The following is a 21,887-nucleotide window of genomic DNA, read 5'->3' on the forward strand; positions in this document are numbered from 1 at the left end:
ATTATTTGTTTTTAAAAGCAATGGGGGCCCTACTCAAACACATGAAACAAACTTTTAAGTTCAGATATTGCTAGCAAAAAAGGACTGCTGTCAGGCTACCTTATCATCTTTCAGTGCCTTTTTCTAGCTGTTCCTGGATACAGATAAGTATTGTCTAAGTATTTAAATAACACACTGTAATCAAAGATGTCCGTATGTTTACTAGAAATGCAGTGTCATGGTGAGAGAACATATGGCTGGAAAAGTACTATGTAATGTTAACATGAGAAGTTATTGTTTTGTTTTTAAAAGAAAGGACACATGGAAAATGTGGCAAGATTTATGGCTCTGGAACATTTTAAAATGAATACAAAGTTGTAAATATCTGCATAATCTCCACACTGAAAGAAAACCATGTATCACAGCTGCTATATGGGTTTTCAAGTCTCTGATGATTTTGTACAAAAATTATCAGTAAATGCTATGTTTTCTTTGCATGAAAATTATTTTGATTTGTCCAGTTTGAAAGTTCTTATTTTTTTTCTAAATCAAGGGGGCCACATAACTTAATTTGAGACACTAAATAAATGAACAATTCAAAGATGAAGTGTTAATAAAAGACAGAGTATAAAGAGTTGGTTATGAGAGTTTTGAGGAAGGAGGAATGTCATGTTGCAGGGGGGTAAAGAATTCAACAGGAAGAAACAGCAGAACACTCTAGGCAAAATATAGGATGGATGTTTTTTTTAAGGGACAGTATTTGGCCATTTAGAGCATGTCAAGGGAAAAGAATGAAATAAGACATAAAAGAATGGTTGGACACTGTGGAGAACCCAGAATGGCAGCTTGTTTGGATTATATTTTGTAGACAGCAAAGTCAATGAAAATTTTTAAGCAGTGGAATACCCTTATCAATAATATACATTCCTTAATGCACTTTCCTCCCCTCTTTGAAAAGGTGTAAGCGTGAATCTGGAAAGGCTGTTTTGAGGATCAAAAAGATAAGATATGTGAAAAAGATTTGGAAACTTAAAACACAGAAATGCTGGCAAAATTGTGGAACAACGTGGGGCAGCTAGGTGAATCAGTAGATTCAACACTGATTGGCCTTTAAATCTAGCCTCAGGCACTTCCTATCAGTGTAATCCCAAACAAGTCATTTAAACTCAATTCCAGGATCACTGAAAAAAAAAGGCACTGGAAAAGGATAGAGAAAGCACTCTAGTATCTTTAATAAGAAAGTTCCACGTACAAATGTACAGGAGGTAATGAAGAGTTGGACATGACTGAACATTTGTGGGGAATATACTGCCATACTGTCAAGTAATGTCGATGTGTGGGTTTGACTGAACTGCTTTTTTCTTTTCAAGTTTTTTAGTTTAAAAAGATGGCTTGTTGGGTAGAGAAGGAGGAATGAATTCAGAAATGAAAACATGAAAAAAACAAACGTTTTAATAAAATTTAAAGTTTTCTTAAACACATCTATGTATTTCAATATAACTGGGCCAATATAATTCGTTTCTTTTGTGATCCTTAAGATTTTATTTATGCATTTTAAAATACTCTTCGAAGAAAGGGCCCATAGGATTCACCAGACTGCCAAAAGGCTCCATGACACAAACTGAACTAAAAACTCTATCATCAGAAGAACCTCCCACCCACTATATTGGAATGTCTTCTGGATTTTCAAGACTATAAAACAGAGAACATACATTCAGGGCAGACGTTCTTATTCCGAGGTCTGGGAACTTAAAAACAAAAAACTAAAAAACTAGTTAACTGTATTTCAATACAATTGGATTGTTTTGTTGTTTTTTGTAATCCTGTTTAGTTTTAAGACATTTAAAACTACTGAGAAGGGGGGTCCACGACCCAAAAAAAATAGATTAAGAATCCTTTCACTAGCATCTCCCAACAATTTAATCTTCGTTCCAAACCTTCAAGCCCCGCACAATGACGATACCAATAAGCTCGAGATTATCCCCATAAATGCATGTCCTTCTGGTTGCACTGGTTTTTGGTGATATCCCTTTTTGTCCTAAAGGATTCGGGTAGGCAGTTAGCAAAGGGTCAGCAAAGGGAGGGGGCAGGGGGAGGATGAAAGCCGGCTCATCTGCAGGGAAGGAGGTCACCTGGAGTCCGGAAAAGAGCAAGCACAAGCTTTGTAGGTGACAGTGTAGGCAAGCGTCTGATGACAGCACTATTCAAAAGCTTAAAAGCAGGGCCCATCTCAAGCAAGCCCGAGACCCCGGGAAAAACCGAAACGCCCACTAAGCGGTTAGCTCATAGGGCCGAGGTGACCCGGGATGGGAGTACGAGGGATCTAGAGCTACACGTACGTAAACGCTGCAAAATGCGCAGGCGCAAATGAAAGCCCTGCGGGCTCCGCTCGCCCACTTCAGCCTCAGCGTGCGCCACGCCAGGTCACGGGGTCACGCAGGCAAAGCGCAAAGAAGCTCCGCCCCCGAGCGTGCTCGCGCTTCCTCCCCCTCCCACCTACGGTAGAGGGCACGTCGGGTGTAAGTGACAGCAAAGAGTTAAGCTAGTGATTGCCCATTCCCATCGCCCTTCAAATACACACACTCCCTACCTGTGAGCCGCGCGAACCCCGTAATGCTCTCCGGAACCGGGAGCCGTTTCAGATAGGCGGGAAGCTGCACTTTCACAATGCGGGCCACGCTCTCCAGCACCATCCTCGGTCGACAAGCAGTGCGCGCTCTACTATCGGAGAGGACCTCTCTGTTATCGCGCCTGCGCCGCCAGCCGGGATGCTTTCCGTCTCCCAGTGGAGCTCAGTTGGGGGGGGGATCGTGGGGAGGTGGGGCAGCGGCAAGCCTGCAGCGAGGGAGCGGTGATCTGCCAGCCCCTGATTGGTCGGACCAGCCGGTGACGTAGGCGGAAGAACCCCTGGCTGCTGTGCAGACACGGAAAGGACTGACCCGGCGGGGTAGCTAGGGCGTGCTGTCCGGCGGGGCGCCGCTAACAAAGCGAAAAAGGGAAAGCGCGTGCTCTGGCGTGGACGAACCAGGGTCAATTTGACTTCGTTCTCATCGGGACAGGTATAGACTAGGCCTCGCAGTATGAAGCTGCTCCCTAGGCCTAAAAATGAAAATTCACCGCATCTGAGGTCAAAGGTTACGCGTCCCAGCCCCGTATCCTGGTGCGGTACCAGGAAGCAAATTTTTTTTTTCTTTCCCACCCAGAATTGATCGAGGAAGTGGCCCTTTCAACAAGCACTTATTCAGTGACGGTGTGTGCTAGGCACTATTGGAAGGTGTAGGTACATAACTAATAATGGGCTTAGCATTTATTACATAACGCTTACAATGCTGTAACGTTTTGCAAAGCTCTTTGCACATGTTAATCTCATTTGATCTTCAAAACAACCCTTCTAGATTGGAACTGATTTCATCTATATTTTACAGATACAGAAACTTAGGCCGAGAGGTTAAGTGACTTGCCCAGGATCCCTCAGCTAGTAACTTGTCTTTGGTAGTATTTGCACTCAGGCCTTACTTAGGGAGCACCTAGGTGATTCACTGGATTAAATGCCAGGCCCAAAGGCAGGAGGTTCTGGTTTCAAATGTGATCTCAGACACTGTTGTGTGACCCTGGACAAGGCATTTGACACCTGGCCCTTACCACTCTTCTGCCTTGGAACCAATGTACAGTAATTCTTTGGCAGAAGGTTAGGGTTTTTAAGAAGGATAGATAAATGGCTTCCTAACCTAAGACCAATAAAAACACAAGCTTTCTGGGCTCTAGTTTCAAACTTAGTAGGGGCCTAAGATTATGATTAGGCCTGTTTCCCAAGGGAAGCTGTGTTTACTAAAGCTGAAAATAAGTCCTGCTGTACCTTTGCTGTGTATCTTTACTGTGTTAGGGCAAAGTAAACCTCTATTTTTTTTTTAAACCCTTACATTTCCTCTTGGAGTCAATACTATGTAATGGCTCCAAGGCAGAAGAATGGTAAGGGCTAGGCAATGGGGGTTAAATGACTTGCCCAGGGTCACAAAGCTAGGAAGTATCTGAGGCCAGATTTAAACTTAAGACCTCCCATCTCTAGGCCTGACTCTCAATCCATTGAGCCACCCAGCTGCCCCCTAAACCTCTATTGTTAAGTGTTTAGTGACTCATTTTATCTCAAAATCAGTCCTGAATAGAGAAGTCCTAGTTTTAGAGTCACATCTACAATATCCAGCCCTTGATTACTTCACTTGTGGATTATTACAATAGCCACCTAACCTGTCTCCCCATCAGTTTCCTTCCCTTCCATCAAGCACCCTGTGGCCAAATTATTCTGCTTAAAACAGCACTTTCACCATATTATTCATCATTTAGTAATTCTATGCTCACAACCTTTCCATCTAGAATACCACCATTCTCTAGTGTGAAAACTCTTCTAGGATACTTTCTTCCTTGATAGTCCTTCAGTGATGACAGGTTCATACTTACTGTTTCTTCTACTTTGAATGCTATTCCTATCTTCTCCAGATAGTCAGCTGTTTGTCTTTCAATCCCATGCTCAGAATCCAGCCTCTTCCATGACCCTTCTGTGATTATTCCAGTTACTGTAATTCTTCCTTACCTGAACTCAATAGTTTTAATTCCTCAGTTTTATGTTTAATCTTGTTTTCAACTATTTTTCTTTTGGTGGTAAGGGGATTGCCTCACTTTTATAATAACTATCCCCAGAGTTTAGCACAGTGCTTGGCACCTAGGGTTAAGGTAGGGATGAGACCTGTGATTTTATTAATCCAAGGAATTCCCAGAGGAAGAAACTACTATTGAAGGTGAGCACTTTTTCTGCAAGTTTTTATCTTGGAGAATTTGCCTAGAGTCCTAAAAAGTAAGTGATTTACATAGGGTCATAATGCTAGTGAGGCAGACCTTGAACCCAAGTCTTTCTGACTTGAAGGCCAGCTCTACTCTGCCATGTTGTAACTACTTAATTAATTTTTTTTCATCCACTCTCTTTCAGTTAGAAAATACAATATGGAAAAAGAATACCAAACTTGGAATCAGAAGGTTCAGACTCTTGTCCTGACAGCTACAAATAGTTGTATGCCACCTTGGACATATCACATCCTTGAGCATCATCTTTAATATAAATATAACAATTCTTGATGTAACTACAATGCAGAAAGGCAGTATGGTGTCATAGACTTGAAATCAGGAAATTCCCATTCCTGACTGATAATGATTGTGTGACCGGAGCCCAAACATATAAACTCCGAGTCTTAGAGTCCTCATCTGTCACATAGGAGAAATAATTCCTGTAGTACTTTCTCCCAAGCATAAATAACATTTTTTAAAAAATAACTCTTGATTTCTGTCTTAGAATCAATACTCTGTATCAATTCCAAAGCAGGAGAACAGTAAGGACTAGGCAATGGGGGTTAAGTGACTTGCCCTGGGTCCCACAGCTAGGAAGTATCTGGTATCAGATTTGAACCCATGAATTCCCATCTCTAAGCCTGAGTTTCAAATCACTGAGCCACCCAACTGCCCCCAAAGTATGTGCATTTGAAAACCCTAAAACATTCTAAATATGTTGGCTATTCCAGTCTTACAAGTTTAAAAGAAAATTCTCAAATAACATCATGTATGTGAAAATACATTGTAACTATAAATAACTATGCATGACCATAAAGAACTTTGTTATAATAAAGTGGTAGGAACTGTTTCACTTGCCTTGTAGCCCTTTTGTGCCTAGCACAAAAACTAAACAATCAGTAGGGGCTCAGTGAATATTTAGTGAATATAATAGGATCTTACTCTTTCCTTATTAGGTATGTAGTGTTTCATGAATTTTCATTCCACTTATTTCAAGGGAAATGAAGATACCTAGATGAGAGCTGGAAATGGACCAAATTTATATGTTCCCAGAGGAACTCTTAGATGGGGGGCAGAAGGGGGGTTGTGTTATTACCTGTTAATGAAGAAGCTCCAAAAATTGAACTGAGACATATATGAAGTTAGAGCTTTAATGTTGATATTTAGCTCATTCTCTTAAATATTCAGTGAATTTAATACTTTCTTTTTTCTTTAAGTCTTGAAGGGTTTTTTTTGGTTTTGGTTTTGGTTTTGTTTTTCCATTTGAATAAGTAGAACACTATTCCTTGGTTACAATAATCACATTATTTCCCTCCCTCCCCTCCACCCACTCTTCCCAAAGCCAATGCCCTATTTCATTGGGTATTACATGTGTCCTTGATCAGAACCTATTTCCATGTTGTTGTTTACACTAGGATGTTCATTTAGAGTCTCCATCCCCAGCTATATCCCTTCAACCCATGTAATTAAGCAGCTGTTTTTCTTTGGTGTTTTTACTCCCACTGCATTTCCTCTGGATGTGGATAGTGGGTTTTTTTGTAGGTTCCTCCAAGTTGTTAAAGGTCGTTGCATTGCCACTAATGGCAATGGTCCATTATATTCGATTGTTCCACAGTGTACATCTCTGTGTACAATGTTTTCCTGGTTCTGCTCCTTTCGCTCTGCATCACTTCCTGGAGGTTGTTCCAGTCCCCATGGAATTCTCTCAGTTCATTATTCCTTTGAACACAATAGTATTCCATCAGCAACATATACCACAATTTGTTCAGCCATTCCCCAATTGAAGGGCATCCCCTCATTTTCCAATTTTTTGCCACCACAAAGAGCGTAGCTGAATTTAATACTTCCAGTCCTCCCCATTCCCTATCATCATCCTTAGAGACTTCAATATTCATGTTAATGAACCTTCTCTCTATTTTAAAAAATTTGTTGGTACTTTTTCATACAACAGACATTTTCCAGTAGCTACCCAACAAACACTACTTCAAAGTATATACTCTTCTTTAAAAACTATAGGAAAGGCTGGCTTTACCTTCCATCTTAGAATCAATACTATATATTGGTTCCAAGGCCAAAGATGGGTAAGAGCTAGGTAATGGAGGTTAAATGACTTACTCAAGATCACACAGCCAAAGTATATACTGTTAAAATTGGTTGAAGGAAGGAGACATTTCTATTTTACTTTAATAGTATTGTACAACTTCTCTTCAGTCATTTCCATGGTTTCTGAACTCATGTACTTAAAGATCTTCTTAAACCCACTCTTTCAACAAGGAAGAACTTGATAGTTTGTTGTTAATTACACTTAAAAGTTGAAAATATTTTGGTTTAAATGGTTAAACACGGATTCACAAATGATTGATAGATATGGATAAGGGTAGATACAATGGACTCTATATATTTAAAGGTTATTTTTTGTTGACATGGGAAGAGGTAGGTGTAACTACTAAAATATAGTATAGAATTTTTAAAGCCAGAAGGGATTAGAGATATAATTAATACAATTCTCTTATTTTATAGATGAAGAAATCAGTGCTAAGAAAGACTAAACCATTTACAATTCCTATTTTTTCTGTTACTGATGAAGTTTTGCCCCAACCTCATTTTCCTCATAAGCCCTCTGATTATTATTCTGTATTATTGTATAGTGCTGTGATTTTTGGAATACATATTTTGAGTTATAGAACTGACTATATTTGCCAAAGACTAGTCTTTGTTGATTCTTAGTCTAACATGATGCTACTATTCCTGAACTATCTCGTGCTTCCCCATGGAAGTATCCGTGATATTATTAAAGATAATAATAACATAGATGGATCATTTATTAAGCCAAATATAGCACATATGTAATTTCTTGTATTCTTAGAATGCAATAGTGAAATCTTGTCACATATATGTAACAAAAAACATTGTATGTAGCCAAAACTTGTTGCAGATCTGCTATAACAAGTAGACATCAAAGTAAATATTTTTAAAAGCATAAAAACTCACAGAATGAAGTTAGAAAAAAGATCTAGGTTCCAGATAAGATTTAGAGTCTTTACATAATTTTCAAGTATTTCAGTATCATAAAAGAAAAATCATTAATATTAGTGATGGAAATATACCTCAAATTATCAACTTTGATTTCCTTGCCAAAGAATAAAAGTATGAATAAAAGTCATTTTGTGTTCAAAAGGGAAATTTCAGATTCTCTAAATGGATGAAACCAGATACCTATAGCAGAAAATTTCACTGATAGGATTGACAGCCAGACCTAGAATCGGGGGTGGGGTGGGGGGGTAGGGGGTGGTCCTAGGTCCAAATCTAGCCTCATAAACTTCCCAGCTGGGTGACCCTGGTCAAATCACTTAACCACCATTGCCTAGCCCTTACCCCTCTTCTGCCTTGGATCCAATACACAGTATTGATTCCAAGATGGAAGGTAAGGGTTCAAAAAATAAATAAAATTTCACTGATAGAATTTTTCTATTCTTTGAGATTTTTCTCATTATTCATTGTTATTCCTTCTAATCTCATCTTAAAATATGCCTAGAATTCAAACTATCTTATGATATTCAAAAATTAGTCCATGGACATTGGTGAGAACTCCCAAAACATCATTAAATGGTGATTATATTATTATCCTCTGTATCCCAAATTCACCAAGTCTGAGTTGATCTGAGAAAAATTTCTACTAAAATGGGCCTGTTGGAGTGGGGTGCCAATGTACTTTGGCTGGCCCTCAGATGACAGAAACATAACTTGTTGCAGGACCCATTCTCAAAACTTTTCCAGCTTAACAGGGCCTGAAAGAGTTTATTCTTTTAAAGGGTCACTTCCATGCCAGTACAAGGCATAGACTTTAGTGAAATAATATGTTTCTATTATGGGAAAAAGAAAACTATAGAAGAGAGGTTTCTTTTTTCTTCATATTGTATTTACCTATTTTATCTTCCCCTTTTTTGATATCAGTGAATTGGTTTCTCATTTAAATATCATTAGGGAGGACTCCCAACTAAGATATGTAAAGATTAAAATTTAGGGGAGACTGTGGCAGGTAGAAATTAGTTTCGCTCTGCAAGGAGTATTATATTTTTAGAGGTTTATTGAAGATTAAGGATTAAAGAAAATACAGGATAAGGAAAACATGCCTAGGCCAGAGAGGCCTAGACAAGACCTCACCTACATTATAGAAAGAGCCACATCTGCCCCAAAACGGAAGTCCAAAAGAGACAGAGCTCAAAAACCTTTGCAATCAGGTTAAATACCTTCTCAATCTCGGCCCATGTGAGAATTCAAAGCATTCTGGGGAAGTGGAGCAAGGACTTCTGGGGATTGAAGTCCAGAGTTCGAGTCTATTTTTTACAGATAACACCTTTAGTGGTTGTAGAGGAGCTTAGCCCTCCTATAAGTATTCCAGCAAAGATTTAAGGACACCAGATTGACAAATAATTCTAAAATCCAGAGAGAGATAATATCAAGCATTTCAGCCCCTCAGCATTGCATAGAAAGATAGCCAGAATTATGCAGACATTGAAAAAAGAATCCAGTGAAAGGTCAGGTAAACAGATAGGCTATCTGTCAAAGCTCTAACTAAAGGTGCTCTATGGGTACCTGAAGCTTATAACACTCTGCTTCTAGAGTACCCTGAGTACTCTGATGAAGATTCAGGGTAAGGTTAGAAATCCTCAGTGCTTTAACTTTGGACATGTGGCTGAACTTTGGACATGTAAACTGAAAATTCTCCCAAAGGCCCTGATAGCCATAGTGCAGAATAAACCAAAGGGACATGAAGTTGTCCAGAGCTAAGAGACTGACATACCAGGAGAAGTAAAAGCAAGTGCCAAGAGCCAAAGAAATTAAGATCAAGGCCAAACAAGACCTGAGTACCTGTATCCAAAATACTGAAGGGTACAGAGCCTGGCCCTGACACAGAAGGTCAAATTTACTCTGATCTCCTGAAGGTAATAAATAGAAGATGCCAAACATTGTGAAGAAATGTTATGGGTGAAGAGATGCCTAAGAAATAAGTTCAGGGAGGGAAAAAGTATGATTCCACAACAAGTATAAGCAGAGCCTCAGGAGGGAAAATGACTCAGCCTGAAGGACAAAAGAATAAATGGAAGAAATGAAAAAAGATACCAATCAGGATATCAGAGTGTGAGGAAGTATTTTTATCTCAGCTCCATGATCACTATGAGAATCAATGCTGGGTCACAAAGGCCAGTTTTTTTTATTTTAGTCCAATAGGGAGGGAACTCAGACTCACCCAGGACTTGAGTGTGGCCATTTTGATTCCTTAAAGAAGATCTAATTCTTGGCACTTAGGTGAGCAGTGAGTCCTCAGTGTTATTTATATTTATAGCAGCATATTTTTGATAGCAAAGAATTGAAAGGAAAGTAGATGCCTATTAATTGGGAAATCAATAAATAAACTGTGGCAAATGATTGTTTTATGATGGAATGCTATAAGAAATGATGAATGAGATGAATTCAGAGAAACATTAAAATATTTACATAAACTAATATGGAATGGCATAAATAGAGCTAAGAAAACAATATATCCAATTACTGTAACAGTGGAAATGGAAAAGAAGTTAATGTTGCAAATAGAGGACAAGCATGACTGGAAAGAATAAGAGACCACATTCCCACTCTTTCCATAGGCTCCATAAGTGTGGCATATTACATATATTTTCATACTTTTGCAACATTGATCAATTATTCTGATTTTTTATCTCTTTAGCACTTTAAATATATAATTTGTTATGTGGGATAGGTCTCAGGGAGAGAGAGAAACACTGGGCAAAATTATGTTTAAAAAACAGAAGGTATCAATGAACATTTCTTTAATAAAAAGAATAATTGAAAACCATGATCAGAAAAGAAATGGTTTGGATAACATATTTCAAAAAATCATGAAAGAAAACTACACATGTATTAGAAAAAGAGAGCAAAGTAAAAACAAGGAAAAAAACTACTCATCATCTACCCAGGGTTTATTACTGTACTGATCAGAGTTCCAAATTTTCCAAATTTGTTTTTCTATATAGGGTTGTTATCATTATCTAAATATACATATAATTGTATGCATAACTAATATAAAGCAAAGCAAAAAACCATTGAAGTTATAAAAATTAGACTTAAAAAATAATAAATATAATAATAAAATACATGAACCATTAGCTAATTTACTTTTTAAAATGGAAAGAGGAAAGAGGAAAAAAATTGCCAGTAGTTAGTAAACTGTTAATTATCTCCTACTAAGTGCTAAGTGCTGAGGATAGAGGATAAATTGAGAGTAATCTCAGAAAAGGCACCAAGATTAAGAAGGACTAGAAAAAATTTCTTGAATAAGGTGGGACTTCACCTAAGATTTGAAAGGAGATAAAAAAGAGGTTATAGGGATAAGAAGGTTTCCAGGACCGGGAGATAACTAATGAAAAATATGTAGTCAGAAGATAGAGTGTTGTATACTAATATAAAAAATGAAAAAAGGATAATTCATAAGAAATGAAACATTATTAGAAATTTCTCCTCAATTATTTATACCAATAAAGCCAACAATTTAAATGAAATATACAAATACTTGCAAAATATGAAATACCCAGATTTAATAGAATAAAGAAATAAATCATTTAAACAGGTCATTCCTAGAAAAAGAAAATGAGCAAGCCACCAATGAACTTCCAAAGAACTAAACTCCAGAATCAGATGAATTTATAAGTGAATTCTGCAAAATAATCAAATAATAATTAATTCCAGTATTCCACCATTTGCAAAATTAGTAAAAGAAAAAAATCCTACCAATTTCTTTGTATGCTACAAATAGGATCTTGAAAACTGTAGACCTATTTCTCTAATGAACATTAAACAAACTAAAAATTGTAATGAAATTAATGAAAAATTTATAATCACACATCACAAAGACTACACACTATGATCTGATTGGAATTATACTAGGAACATACTGTTGATTTAATATTTTTTAAAATATAAATGTAACATATAATATAAACATAAATATAACAAATATAATAATAGCAAAAATAAGAAAACCTAGATGATGATATCAACAGTTACAGAAAAAAACTTTTGACAAAATGACATCCATTTCTGTTAAGAACACTGGAAAACAAAGGAGTAAAATGGACTGTTTCTTAACATGATAAATAGTTTCTATCCTAAACCAAGAGGCAGCATCACATAATGATCTGGATAAACTGGAATCCTAGAATAAGATGACGAGTAAAACAATGTCTTCGATACCACTTCTTTTTGATATAGTGTTAGAAATTTTAGCTATAGCAATAAGGGGAAAAAGCCAAAGGATAATGTAAATCTTGAAATTTCTCAGACTTGTGAATGTTAAAAATTTCCACATTGGGGAATTCTCCATTGGAACAATTCCCTACTGGGAACATTACCCATTTTCACAGTGAGAACTCTACTTGGATCAGAAATGGGAGGACCTCTCCTACTTGGGACTGCTTTGGGGGAGAGAACTCCTTGCTAAACAATGAAAGTACTTTAACCCATACTTATAATGAGGCAAAAAGTTCTTTAAGCCATGCCTATTTTTAGAATTAATACAATGGGGTGCTAAGTACCTATTAAAGGTCAGGCAATTTGTAAACTTGCCAGGAGCAAAGAGGTGAAAACTTATTCAGAAGTTTTTTCTGGTACAAACTTACTAAAGGGATTAGTCCACCCAGCAGTGTTTTTAGAATGGGTTGTCCTTTGGAAAATGTCTACTGTGATTGGTCGATGTAAGGACTTAGGGGAGGTGACATAGGAGAAAACCCCCTATATAAGAAAAAGCAGAATCGCTTGAGGAGAATCCTTTTGGAGAAAAGCTCTTGGGAGAGACTCTGAAGAAGGGAAGCTCTTGGAGGACAATCTCTAAGGAGGTCTCGCTGGAGCTCCTCTGAGGGGACTCTGTCCCTCTGGAGGCTCTTGAGAGAGGCCCTTTGAAACAGTCTCTGGCTGGAAGGCTCTTTGAGGAGGACTCTGGTTGGAACTCTCTCTGAGGAGATTCTGTCACTAGAATCCTTGCTTAGACCTTGTGGTGAGTGATAAAAGACTGACTGACTGATCTCTCTCTCTTAAGACTCAGGTCTAGGCCATGTTGGCTTAAGGCCCTTCATACTTATTCCTTTCTTACTCTTTCTCTCTTTCTTTAATTCCTCATTGTATTATTAATTAAATTCTCTATAAAACCAGTTGACTTGGGTATATTCATAATTGGGAATATTTCCCTGGCGACCACCTTATATTTGATTTAAAATCAAGACACTGTAGTGAAACATTTTCTGCGGTCACAAATTTACTCACCCACTCTTATATCTATCACAATTTCTATCTTCCACTATTTTACTCACTACAGTTTATGACCCCAACTCTTTTAACTGCTACAGTTTATGGCTCTCAACCATTTTAATTATTACAGTAAGTATAAGCAAAGAAGGAACAAAATTCCCATTTATACAAATAATTTAATATTTCAAGAACCCTAGAGAGGAAGCTAAAATTAATTGAAGCAATAAGTTTATCAGAGTTGAAGAATATAAAATAAATCCATGTCATTGGCATTTCTGCATTTTATCCAAAAATGTAACAGGAAGAAAGAGAAAGTTCATTAAAATTATAACAAAATGTAAAATGCAAGGCTATTTACCAAAAGATACATAGAAATTATATGAACATAGCTATGAAATACTATTTACATGAAGACAGACTTAAATTGTTGGAGAAATACTAATTTTTTGTAGGTAGGTCAAGGCAGTAGAATCAAAATGAAAATACTGACTTAATTTACCTATTTAATGGCATATCACATTACCTAAGAATTCTCTGATAGAACTAAGGGGGGAGGAGAAATAAATTAGAGTAAAAAGGTCAAAAATGTCTCAAGGGGAAATAATGGGGGGAAAGTGGTAGGGAAGATGGACTAGCAATAATAAATCTCAAACAATTCTGCAAAGCAATAATCAAACATTTGGGTACTGGTTAAAAAAATAGCATTTCAATTAGTAGAACAGATTAAGAACACAGTACACAGTAGAAAATTGACCTGGAGGTCTAGTGTTTGATAATCCAAAGACCTCACCTTCTGGAATAAGGATTCACTATTTGGGAAAAAGTAATTGGCAATCTGACAGAGATTAATTTAGATCTACACACACACACACACTCTAAACTCCAAATAGATAAAGATCCCATAATAAAGTAAAGAAACAAAGTAAAAATTACTTTTCCTATCTATTGATAGGGGAAAAAATAACCAAGAAAGGAATAGGGAGGGTAACAGAAGCTAAAATGCATAATTTTCATTACAATTTAAAAGTTTTTGCATATAAGACCTTGAGATAGAGGGCACTACAAAAATATAAATAATTGTGATTAAATTAAAAAGTTTCTGTACAAACAAAACGAATGCAACCAAAATTAGAAGGGAAGCAACAAACTGGGGAAAAAATTTATAACAAAGACTCTGACAAAGGTCTAGTTTCTCATATTTATAAGGGGTGAAGAAATAAGGTCCTAATTAAAGTAATAATGTGAATAAATGGCATTATCTACATTAGGGAACTGTCTAGATACCCAGTTGTCTGTGGATATCTCAACTTCCCTTTTGTGAAAAGAACAGGTTCACTTTCCCTCACTGGGCCAGTATGCACAAAAGGCTTAGAAACTATGTTATAGGGAAAACTATCTCTGTTTATTAAAAATCAAGGTTAGGCAATTAGACTTGTTCTGCTTGACTCCAGCAGGCAAAACTAAGAGTAATGTGATAGAGGATGTAAAAAGCCAAATTTAGATTTGATGTCAGGGAAAGCCTCCTAACATTTACAGTTGTTCAAAAGTGGAGATGAGCTACTCTGAGAGGTAGTAGATTTTTGTGTATTGGAGGTCTTCAGACCAAAGCTAGTTAACCACAGCTGGGTGTTTTACAGTAGAGCCTCTTTTGGGGATATTGATTGGATTAGATAGTTTGCTAAGGTTCTCAGTTCTGAAATTCTATGTTTCTATAAATGTTGGATCACTGAACTCATTAAAAAAATTAACTTTAAAAAAAAATCAAGGTTAGGATGTGAGGATTAAACAAAAGGATGCCCTGACTCTAATTTCATACTTCACCCAACAATCTAAGTCCCTCTCACGGAGGATGCTTCTGTTCTTCCAAGCCACACTACCAGCTCCCTGTTTCTAGGTAGATGTTCCCCAAAAGCTGACTATAATTCTTAAGACTCTGTTCAGTTATTTCTTCCAAAAGTTGTCTCCAAAAATCTGTTGAGTGGACCCAAGATGGCTGAGTCTACCCAATCTGGGATCTCATAGTAAATCTCCAGGCAAGTTGCTAAACACAACAGGGATAACTAGATCTTCAGATTGTTCTACAGTTGATCAGAAACCTCAGGAAATGGTTTGAAGGTTTCCCTTCATCCACCAAAGGCTTGAGGTAGGAAAGCCTCAGAAGCAGCCTTTCCCCTCCTAGCTTAGGAAAGGAAGTGCCCAATTGTTCCTTCAAACTCCTTCTTCCTCAGCATTCCAGAACTCTCCTCAGGGTTCCTTAAGCCAAATCTTAAGCCCAGCACTTTGGAGACAATTTCCAATTCTCTCAACCTTATTCTTATCAAAACTCAACTCTCTATAATCTCATCACTATAGGAGCTAAGTCAATTTGTACAAAAAAATCAAGTCATTCCCCAATTGACAATTGGTCAAGGGACATACATAAATAGACAGTTTTAAGATAAAGAAATCAACACTATCAATAAGCACATGAAAAAGTGTTCTAAATTTCTCATAAAGAAATGCAAATCAAAACAGTGCTGAGGTACCACCTCATACCTAGCAGATTGGCCAATGTGATAGTAAAGGAAAATAATAAATTTTGGAGGGGTTGTGGTAAAATCAGGCACTGCTGCTAGAGTTGTGAATTAATCCAGCCGTTCTGGAAGGCAATTTAGAATTGCGAGCAAAAGGCTTTAAAAGAATGTATACCCTCTGATCTAGCAATACCACTACTAGGTTTGCACCCCAAAGAGACAATAAGGAAAAATACTTGTACATCCAGAGCTGTGCTCTTTGTAGTGGCAAAAAATTGGAAAATGAAAAGTTGTCCCTCTTGGGGAATGAATGGCTAAACAAATTATGGTACATGATGGTGATAGAATACTATTGTGCTGTAAGGAATGATAAACAGGAGGATTTCTATATGAACTGTGTAGCATACCAGGCATGTTAGCATCTTGGAAGTATGAGTGATGTATTGATATTGTATCTTATGTATTCATTTACCACACTCATGGTCAGGTTACTTAATGATCATTGTATAGAAGTTACAGTCCAAAGGGCAAGAGAATTCCTGAGCAGCCACAGGGTCCTAGCTCACACCTCGTCAGACCACATTCCTTTACAAGGCACATGTCAGGTTAATTTCCACCTCTTTGATTTCATCATTGTCAATTCAACCAATGTTAAAACCTATGCCGTGTTATGTATTCATTGATCACCTCCCTCTCCATATTCCTAGAATATCCAATAAATACTGGGGAACAAGCGTAAATCTCTCTTTTACATCTCTGGATCATGATCTAGATCCTCTTTGGATCTTCTGATTGCTCTTTCCTATCTTATTGCTCCTGACCTCTTTCTTGTGACGCTGTCGCCCCCATGCTTCTCATTAATTCTTTGGCTCACTTGCTCATGGGAAGCATTAAGGAGTTCTTACTCCCCACGTGTTTTCTTATTCCTCATATTTCCCATTAATTCTCTGGCACCCTTGTCCATGGGAAGTATTCATGGAGATTGCGACTCCCCACGTGTTTTAACTTGGCTCTGAGTCTTTATTCTGGCATTTCTCCCTCTTTCTCTATTTTCTATTCACCTATTTTCCTTTAGTCTCCTTTCTCCTTCTCAGGTTACCACCCATAGGTAAATGATATAGGACCTGCAGGCGGTTCCTATAAACTGGGAGAACCTCAATGAACTGATGCAGAGTAAAATGAACAGAACCAGGAGAACACTGTACACAGAAAGTAAAACACTGTGGGACAATCCAATGTAATGGATTTTGCTACTAGTAGCAATACAACAAGCCAGGACACTCCTGAAGGACTTACGGAAAAGAATGCTAACCATGTTGAGAAAAAGAACTATGGGAGTAGAAATGCAAAAGAAAAACATATGACATCACTTTTATATATATATGGATATGTGATTTGGGATTTAGGCTTTAAAAGATTGCTCTGTAGCAAAAATGAATAATCTAGAAATAGGCATCAAATGATAAAATTTTTATAATCCAGTGGAATTGCTTATCGACTCTAGAAGAGGAGAAGGAAAGAAAATGAATTATGTAAACATAGAAAATTATTTTAAAATTAAAAAAGGTTTTGCATAAACAGATTAAATTAGAAAGTAAATAGTTAACTGGAGTAAAGTCTCTGCAGCTAGTTTCTCTGATAAGTCTTGTGTTGTTATTTTTAATTTTTTTTAATCAATGAAAATCAGACTTATCTCCCTCTTCCTTTCCCACCTCCAATTTGGAAAACAACAACAAAAAACCCTTTAACAAACATGTATAGTCAAGCAAAACAAATTCTCCCATGTCATGTGTTTTTTTTAAGTCTCAATGAGCACTTTGAGTTAAATACCACTTTGTTAGGAATTGAGTACCCTTTTTTAATATGAGTCCTCTGGAATTGTAGTTAGTCATTGCATTGATCAGAAATTGAATGGAATACTCCAATGAAAAAACAAGAGCTAAGTAGCAACTTTGAAATACAAACACAGGAGTCAAGAGGAAAGATACATTGGGGGGGTTTTAAACCAATGGAAAGAACTTTTCTAACAGGAGAGAAAAAATAAATATATCCCTTCAAAATTTTAATGTATTAAGATGGCATTGAGGAAGGTAAATGAGAAAAACAGGTCCTGGGAGTAGCTTGGTTCTGTTCTTAGAGCTTAAAGATAGTATACAGAGAGAGCCTTCTCTCAAATCACATGGTTAACTGAACGGTACTAGTTAAAGAATATTTGCTCACACCATTCACATTCTTTCCACGGTACTTGCATTCTACATTTTGATTCTCCAAGAATCAAGCTCCCTAGACATTTCATGTATAAACTCATTCTCAGGAATTGTGCATGAGCCAGACCACCATTATGCTAATTAGACTTACAGTTTCAAAAAGGTCCAGAAAGTTGTGCAAATCTCTGGATTCAACTTTCTCAACCAGTGGCACACTCAAGGTAAGGCTAATTTATATTCACATTTCCCCTGCCTTTCAGAGTATACTTTCCACCTTGTTAGCATCTCCCACTAATTTTCTGAAGTTGAGAAAAAACAAACTCTTTTCTAAATTTACCTTTCCAACTCTCATTTCAACTTCTACTTTTTCCCTTGTCTAGGCTACCACTAGGACCAACCCATATCAATTGCCTTATTTGGAAATGTCTTTTGGAAAGAAATTACTAAAAGGGTTGAAGTTGACAATTGCTCGCAGAAATTTTACCAAAATTTCAAAGGCTCAGATCTCTGCTGTATTCTCATTGCCAAAACATTATTTCATTTAAAGTTAGGTACCATGTATTTGAAATTCTTTTGTAGGTTCCAATCAATAAAACAATAAACATTTATTGAGTACCTCCTATGTGCCAAGCTCTCTGTTAAGTGCTGAGGATCCAGAGAGAGGTAAAAGACAGTCCCTCCTCTCAAGGAGCTTATTTACTGGGGGAAACAACAGGCAAATGGCTGTGCACACAACAGTATCTCTTTATTAAAAATCAAGGTTAGGATGTGAGAATTAAACAAAAGAATGCACTGACTCTAATTTCTATACTTCACCCTGGAAATGAGATCTGCAAATAAGAAAAATTCTATATTAATAAACTCATGGAAAGAACAAAAGACTTTGAATCAAAGAACTCAAATTGTTATCTCTTAGCTACTATTTACCAACTATAGGATCTTGAATAATTTACTTCACTCTTCTGTATTTCCTTTTCAAAAATGAAAGTTTTAAACAAAATAATTTATAAGTTTTCTAAATTTTATGACTCTCTGAAATTTGAAAAAAATCTTTCTTAATCATCCATAGTCTTTAAAGTTACCCAACAACATGGTGTTGTCTAAGTGAAGCTTCTAGAAACATGATGTTGGGCTAGAATTACCTCTGAAAAAAATCTTTTCAAATTTCAGGATTCTGTGAATTTATGTTAATTGTAACTATTGGCTAAAAAAAAGTTCTTTCAAGCTAATGAAGTATATTCAGTTATTTTGCTTTAATTTGGAGGATATCTTAAAAACACAAAGCAAAATTGTTTTGTGGAACACAATTTTGATTTGTTAAATTTGAATATCTGTAATTTTAGAGGAATAACTTTGTAGTTACTCCCCCAACTATGCACTTGCTTTCACAGTATGGGGTCCCCAGAGAACTCTTAGAGTTATAGGTGTGAAGATGGGATTAACTCTCCTGTCTGAACTTTTAGATTTAATCACCAGAAGCATATACACCCCGCTTATCCTGAAGTATGGGGAGGTCTGTGACCAACGTGTACTATAGTGGGTGACAAATCAAAAATGACTGACTGCCCCCTTAAGCAAAGCTAAAGCTACAATTGGTCTACATAAAGTGGAAGGAAGGCACAGGGAGTGACAAAAGAAATGGTCTTTAAAAGTGGGAAAAATTTCCTGTGACCAGCTCTTCCGCCTTCAAACTTGGCCTTGAGGAGCTCTTCAAACTTGGCCTTGAAGGAGCTCGGACTGCACTTGGATCTTCCCTTAGAACTACTACATGGGCGAGTGAAAAGGCTGACTCCTTTTCCTGGCGTTTCTGGAGGTACTAGCCTCCGGAGAGGCCCCTTGTCTTGGCCAGAACCCTTGTTTAATTTACCTCTGGGCCCCCCCTTTGCTGGAGCCTTCTGAAGTCCTGCCTGGTTCTGACTGTGCCTACTCTCTCTCTCATTTCCCTTACTTTCACTCTTTCTCCTTTTGTAAATAAACTACCATAAAAAGTCATCCATATTTGAGTAATATATTTTTGGCAACCACATTTTTATATATTTAGTCCAACCTTTAATTTTTAACCGTATATAGGGGTAGGCAATCCTAAATGGCTGTACTTATAATACTGTAGCTCCTGAGCCCCACCTGTGTGCCTCATTAACAACCAAACATTCAATTCCATTAATTCTCAGAGAAGGAGTTTACTGATAAGAGTTGATATAAAACATTCTCTTCAGACCTAGGGTACACGGTTCCTGTAGAGAATGAGGTCAGATTTAAAGTACAAAGATAGTAAGGTACATATGTAGAAAACAGAGTAGAAAGGATACTCACTATTCCTGACACTGAGGTAAAGTACTTTTCTTCCATGATGGAATCTTCCCCAGGTTCCCCTCAGTTGTATCCTTCTGCTAGGCAGGCAGCTCAACCTGTTCTATGAGACTGTTCCTGTGCTGAGTCCATACATAGGTTGAAGGCTAGTGCTTCCTTAGTGCTAAGTCCTCATCCTCCAAATCTTTCAAACTTTTACGGTCACTTTGACTCTGCTATCTCTGAATACTCATTTATTAAGATCAAAAAGAGCACAAAGTTCCATCCTAGGCATAGGATTGTACAAGTAGGACATGTGCTTATGGCTGCCATTCAGCTGGATAGGAGACTAATCCTTCCCCAGCCTGGTTCTTCAAGGTAACTGTAACCTTCCATCTTTCAAAAGAGAGAGAGGGAGAAAGATTGCCCTTTTTCACTCAGTTCTAGCTCAATAAGCCTGGAGTCATCAGTTCCTCCAGTTTCACAGTCATAGAATTTTTAGTCATCACATAGTAGAAACCTCTGAGTCATCATGACTGGAAGTAGACACCCTAGATTTCCACATGGTTCCTTGGACTGGACCCAAGCAGAGAAAATCTATATATTCCCCAACCACTCCCCTTACCATTAGCCCATTTACCCCACTAACATCCCAATTATACTTTAGAAACAATTGTAGTAGGAATGAGATCATATTTCCAAAAATTCCAGGCTTATAGACTTGGAGTTGGAAAAGACCTGAGAAACTATCTAATCTTACCTCTTCATTTTATAGATGAAAAGCACTTACCCAGATTCACACAGTAAGTCTGAGGCATCCTAAAATATTGGGCCTGGAGTCAAGAACACTCATCTTCTTGCTTTCAGTTATGGCTTCAGACATTTCCTAGCTGTGTGACCCTAGGCAAATCACTGAATCCTACTTGCCTCCATTTCCTCATCTGTAAAATGATCTAGAGAAAGAAAAGATACATCACTCCATTTTCTTTGCCAAGAAAACCCCAGAGTCACAGAGAATTAGACATGATTTTTGTTGTTTTTTTTTTTAATTTGAATTAATTTATTTAGTCAATTTAGAACATTATTCCTTGGTTACAAGAACTATATCATTTCCCTCCCTCCCCTTCCCCCACCCTTCTCATAACTGACATGCAGTTTCACTGGGTATTACATGTGTCCTTGATCAAAACCTATTTCCATGTTGTTAGTGTTTGCACTAGGATGTTCGTTTAGAGTCTAGATCCCCAACCATATGCCCATCAACCCATGTAATCAAGCAGTTGGTTTTCTTCTGTGTTTCTACTCCCATAGTTTTTCCTCTGAATGTGGATAGTGTTCTTTCTCTTAGATCCCTCCAAGTTGTTCAGGATCACTGCATTGCCACTAATGGAGAAGTCCATTACATTCAATTGTACCACAACGTATCAGTTTCTGTGTACAATGTTCTCCTGGTTCTGCTCCTCTCGCTCTGCATCAATTCCTGGAGGTTGTTCCAGTCCCCATGGAATTCCTCCACTTTATTGTTCCTTTGAGCACAATAGTATTCCATCACCAACATAGAATTGGACAAGATTGAAGAATACCACCAAGGGACCAGTCTGAATCTGGCTCAACCAACTTAGAACATAGACCAACCCATAACCAAAAGAAATGCCTCACCATAAAATAGCTGATAGCCTCTAGCCTTTCATCTAGCCTCTACTTAAAGAGCTCCAATAAGGGGGAACCCCCACTACCTCTCAAAACATCCTATTCCACTTTC

At 37.4% G+C, this 21,887-nt stretch overlaps 1 protein-coding gene across 1 annotated transcript in view; it reads right to left on the reverse strand.

The window, feature by feature from the left end:
• Positions 1-11,306, reverse strand: part of CISD2 (CDGSH iron sulfur domain 2) — a 28,639-nt gene extending 17,333 nt beyond the window's left edge. The window contains exon 1 of the mRNA XM_001363755.4: positions 2,570-11,306. Coding sequence (XP_001363792.1) covers positions 2,570-2,672 — 103 coding nt within the window. The 5' untranslated portion in view covers positions 2,673-11,306. The remainder of the gene's footprint in view (positions 1-2,569) is intronic.
• Between the last annotated feature and the right edge of the window lie 10,581 nt (positions 11,307-21,887).

This window comes from Monodelphis domestica, chromosome 6 (genome assembly GCF_027887165.1).
Source record: "Monodelphis domestica isolate mMonDom1 chromosome 6, mMonDom1.pri, whole genome shotgun sequence".
In the NCBI taxonomy this organism is placed as follows: domain Eukaryota; kingdom Metazoa; phylum Chordata; class Mammalia; order Didelphimorphia; family Didelphidae; genus Monodelphis; species Monodelphis domestica.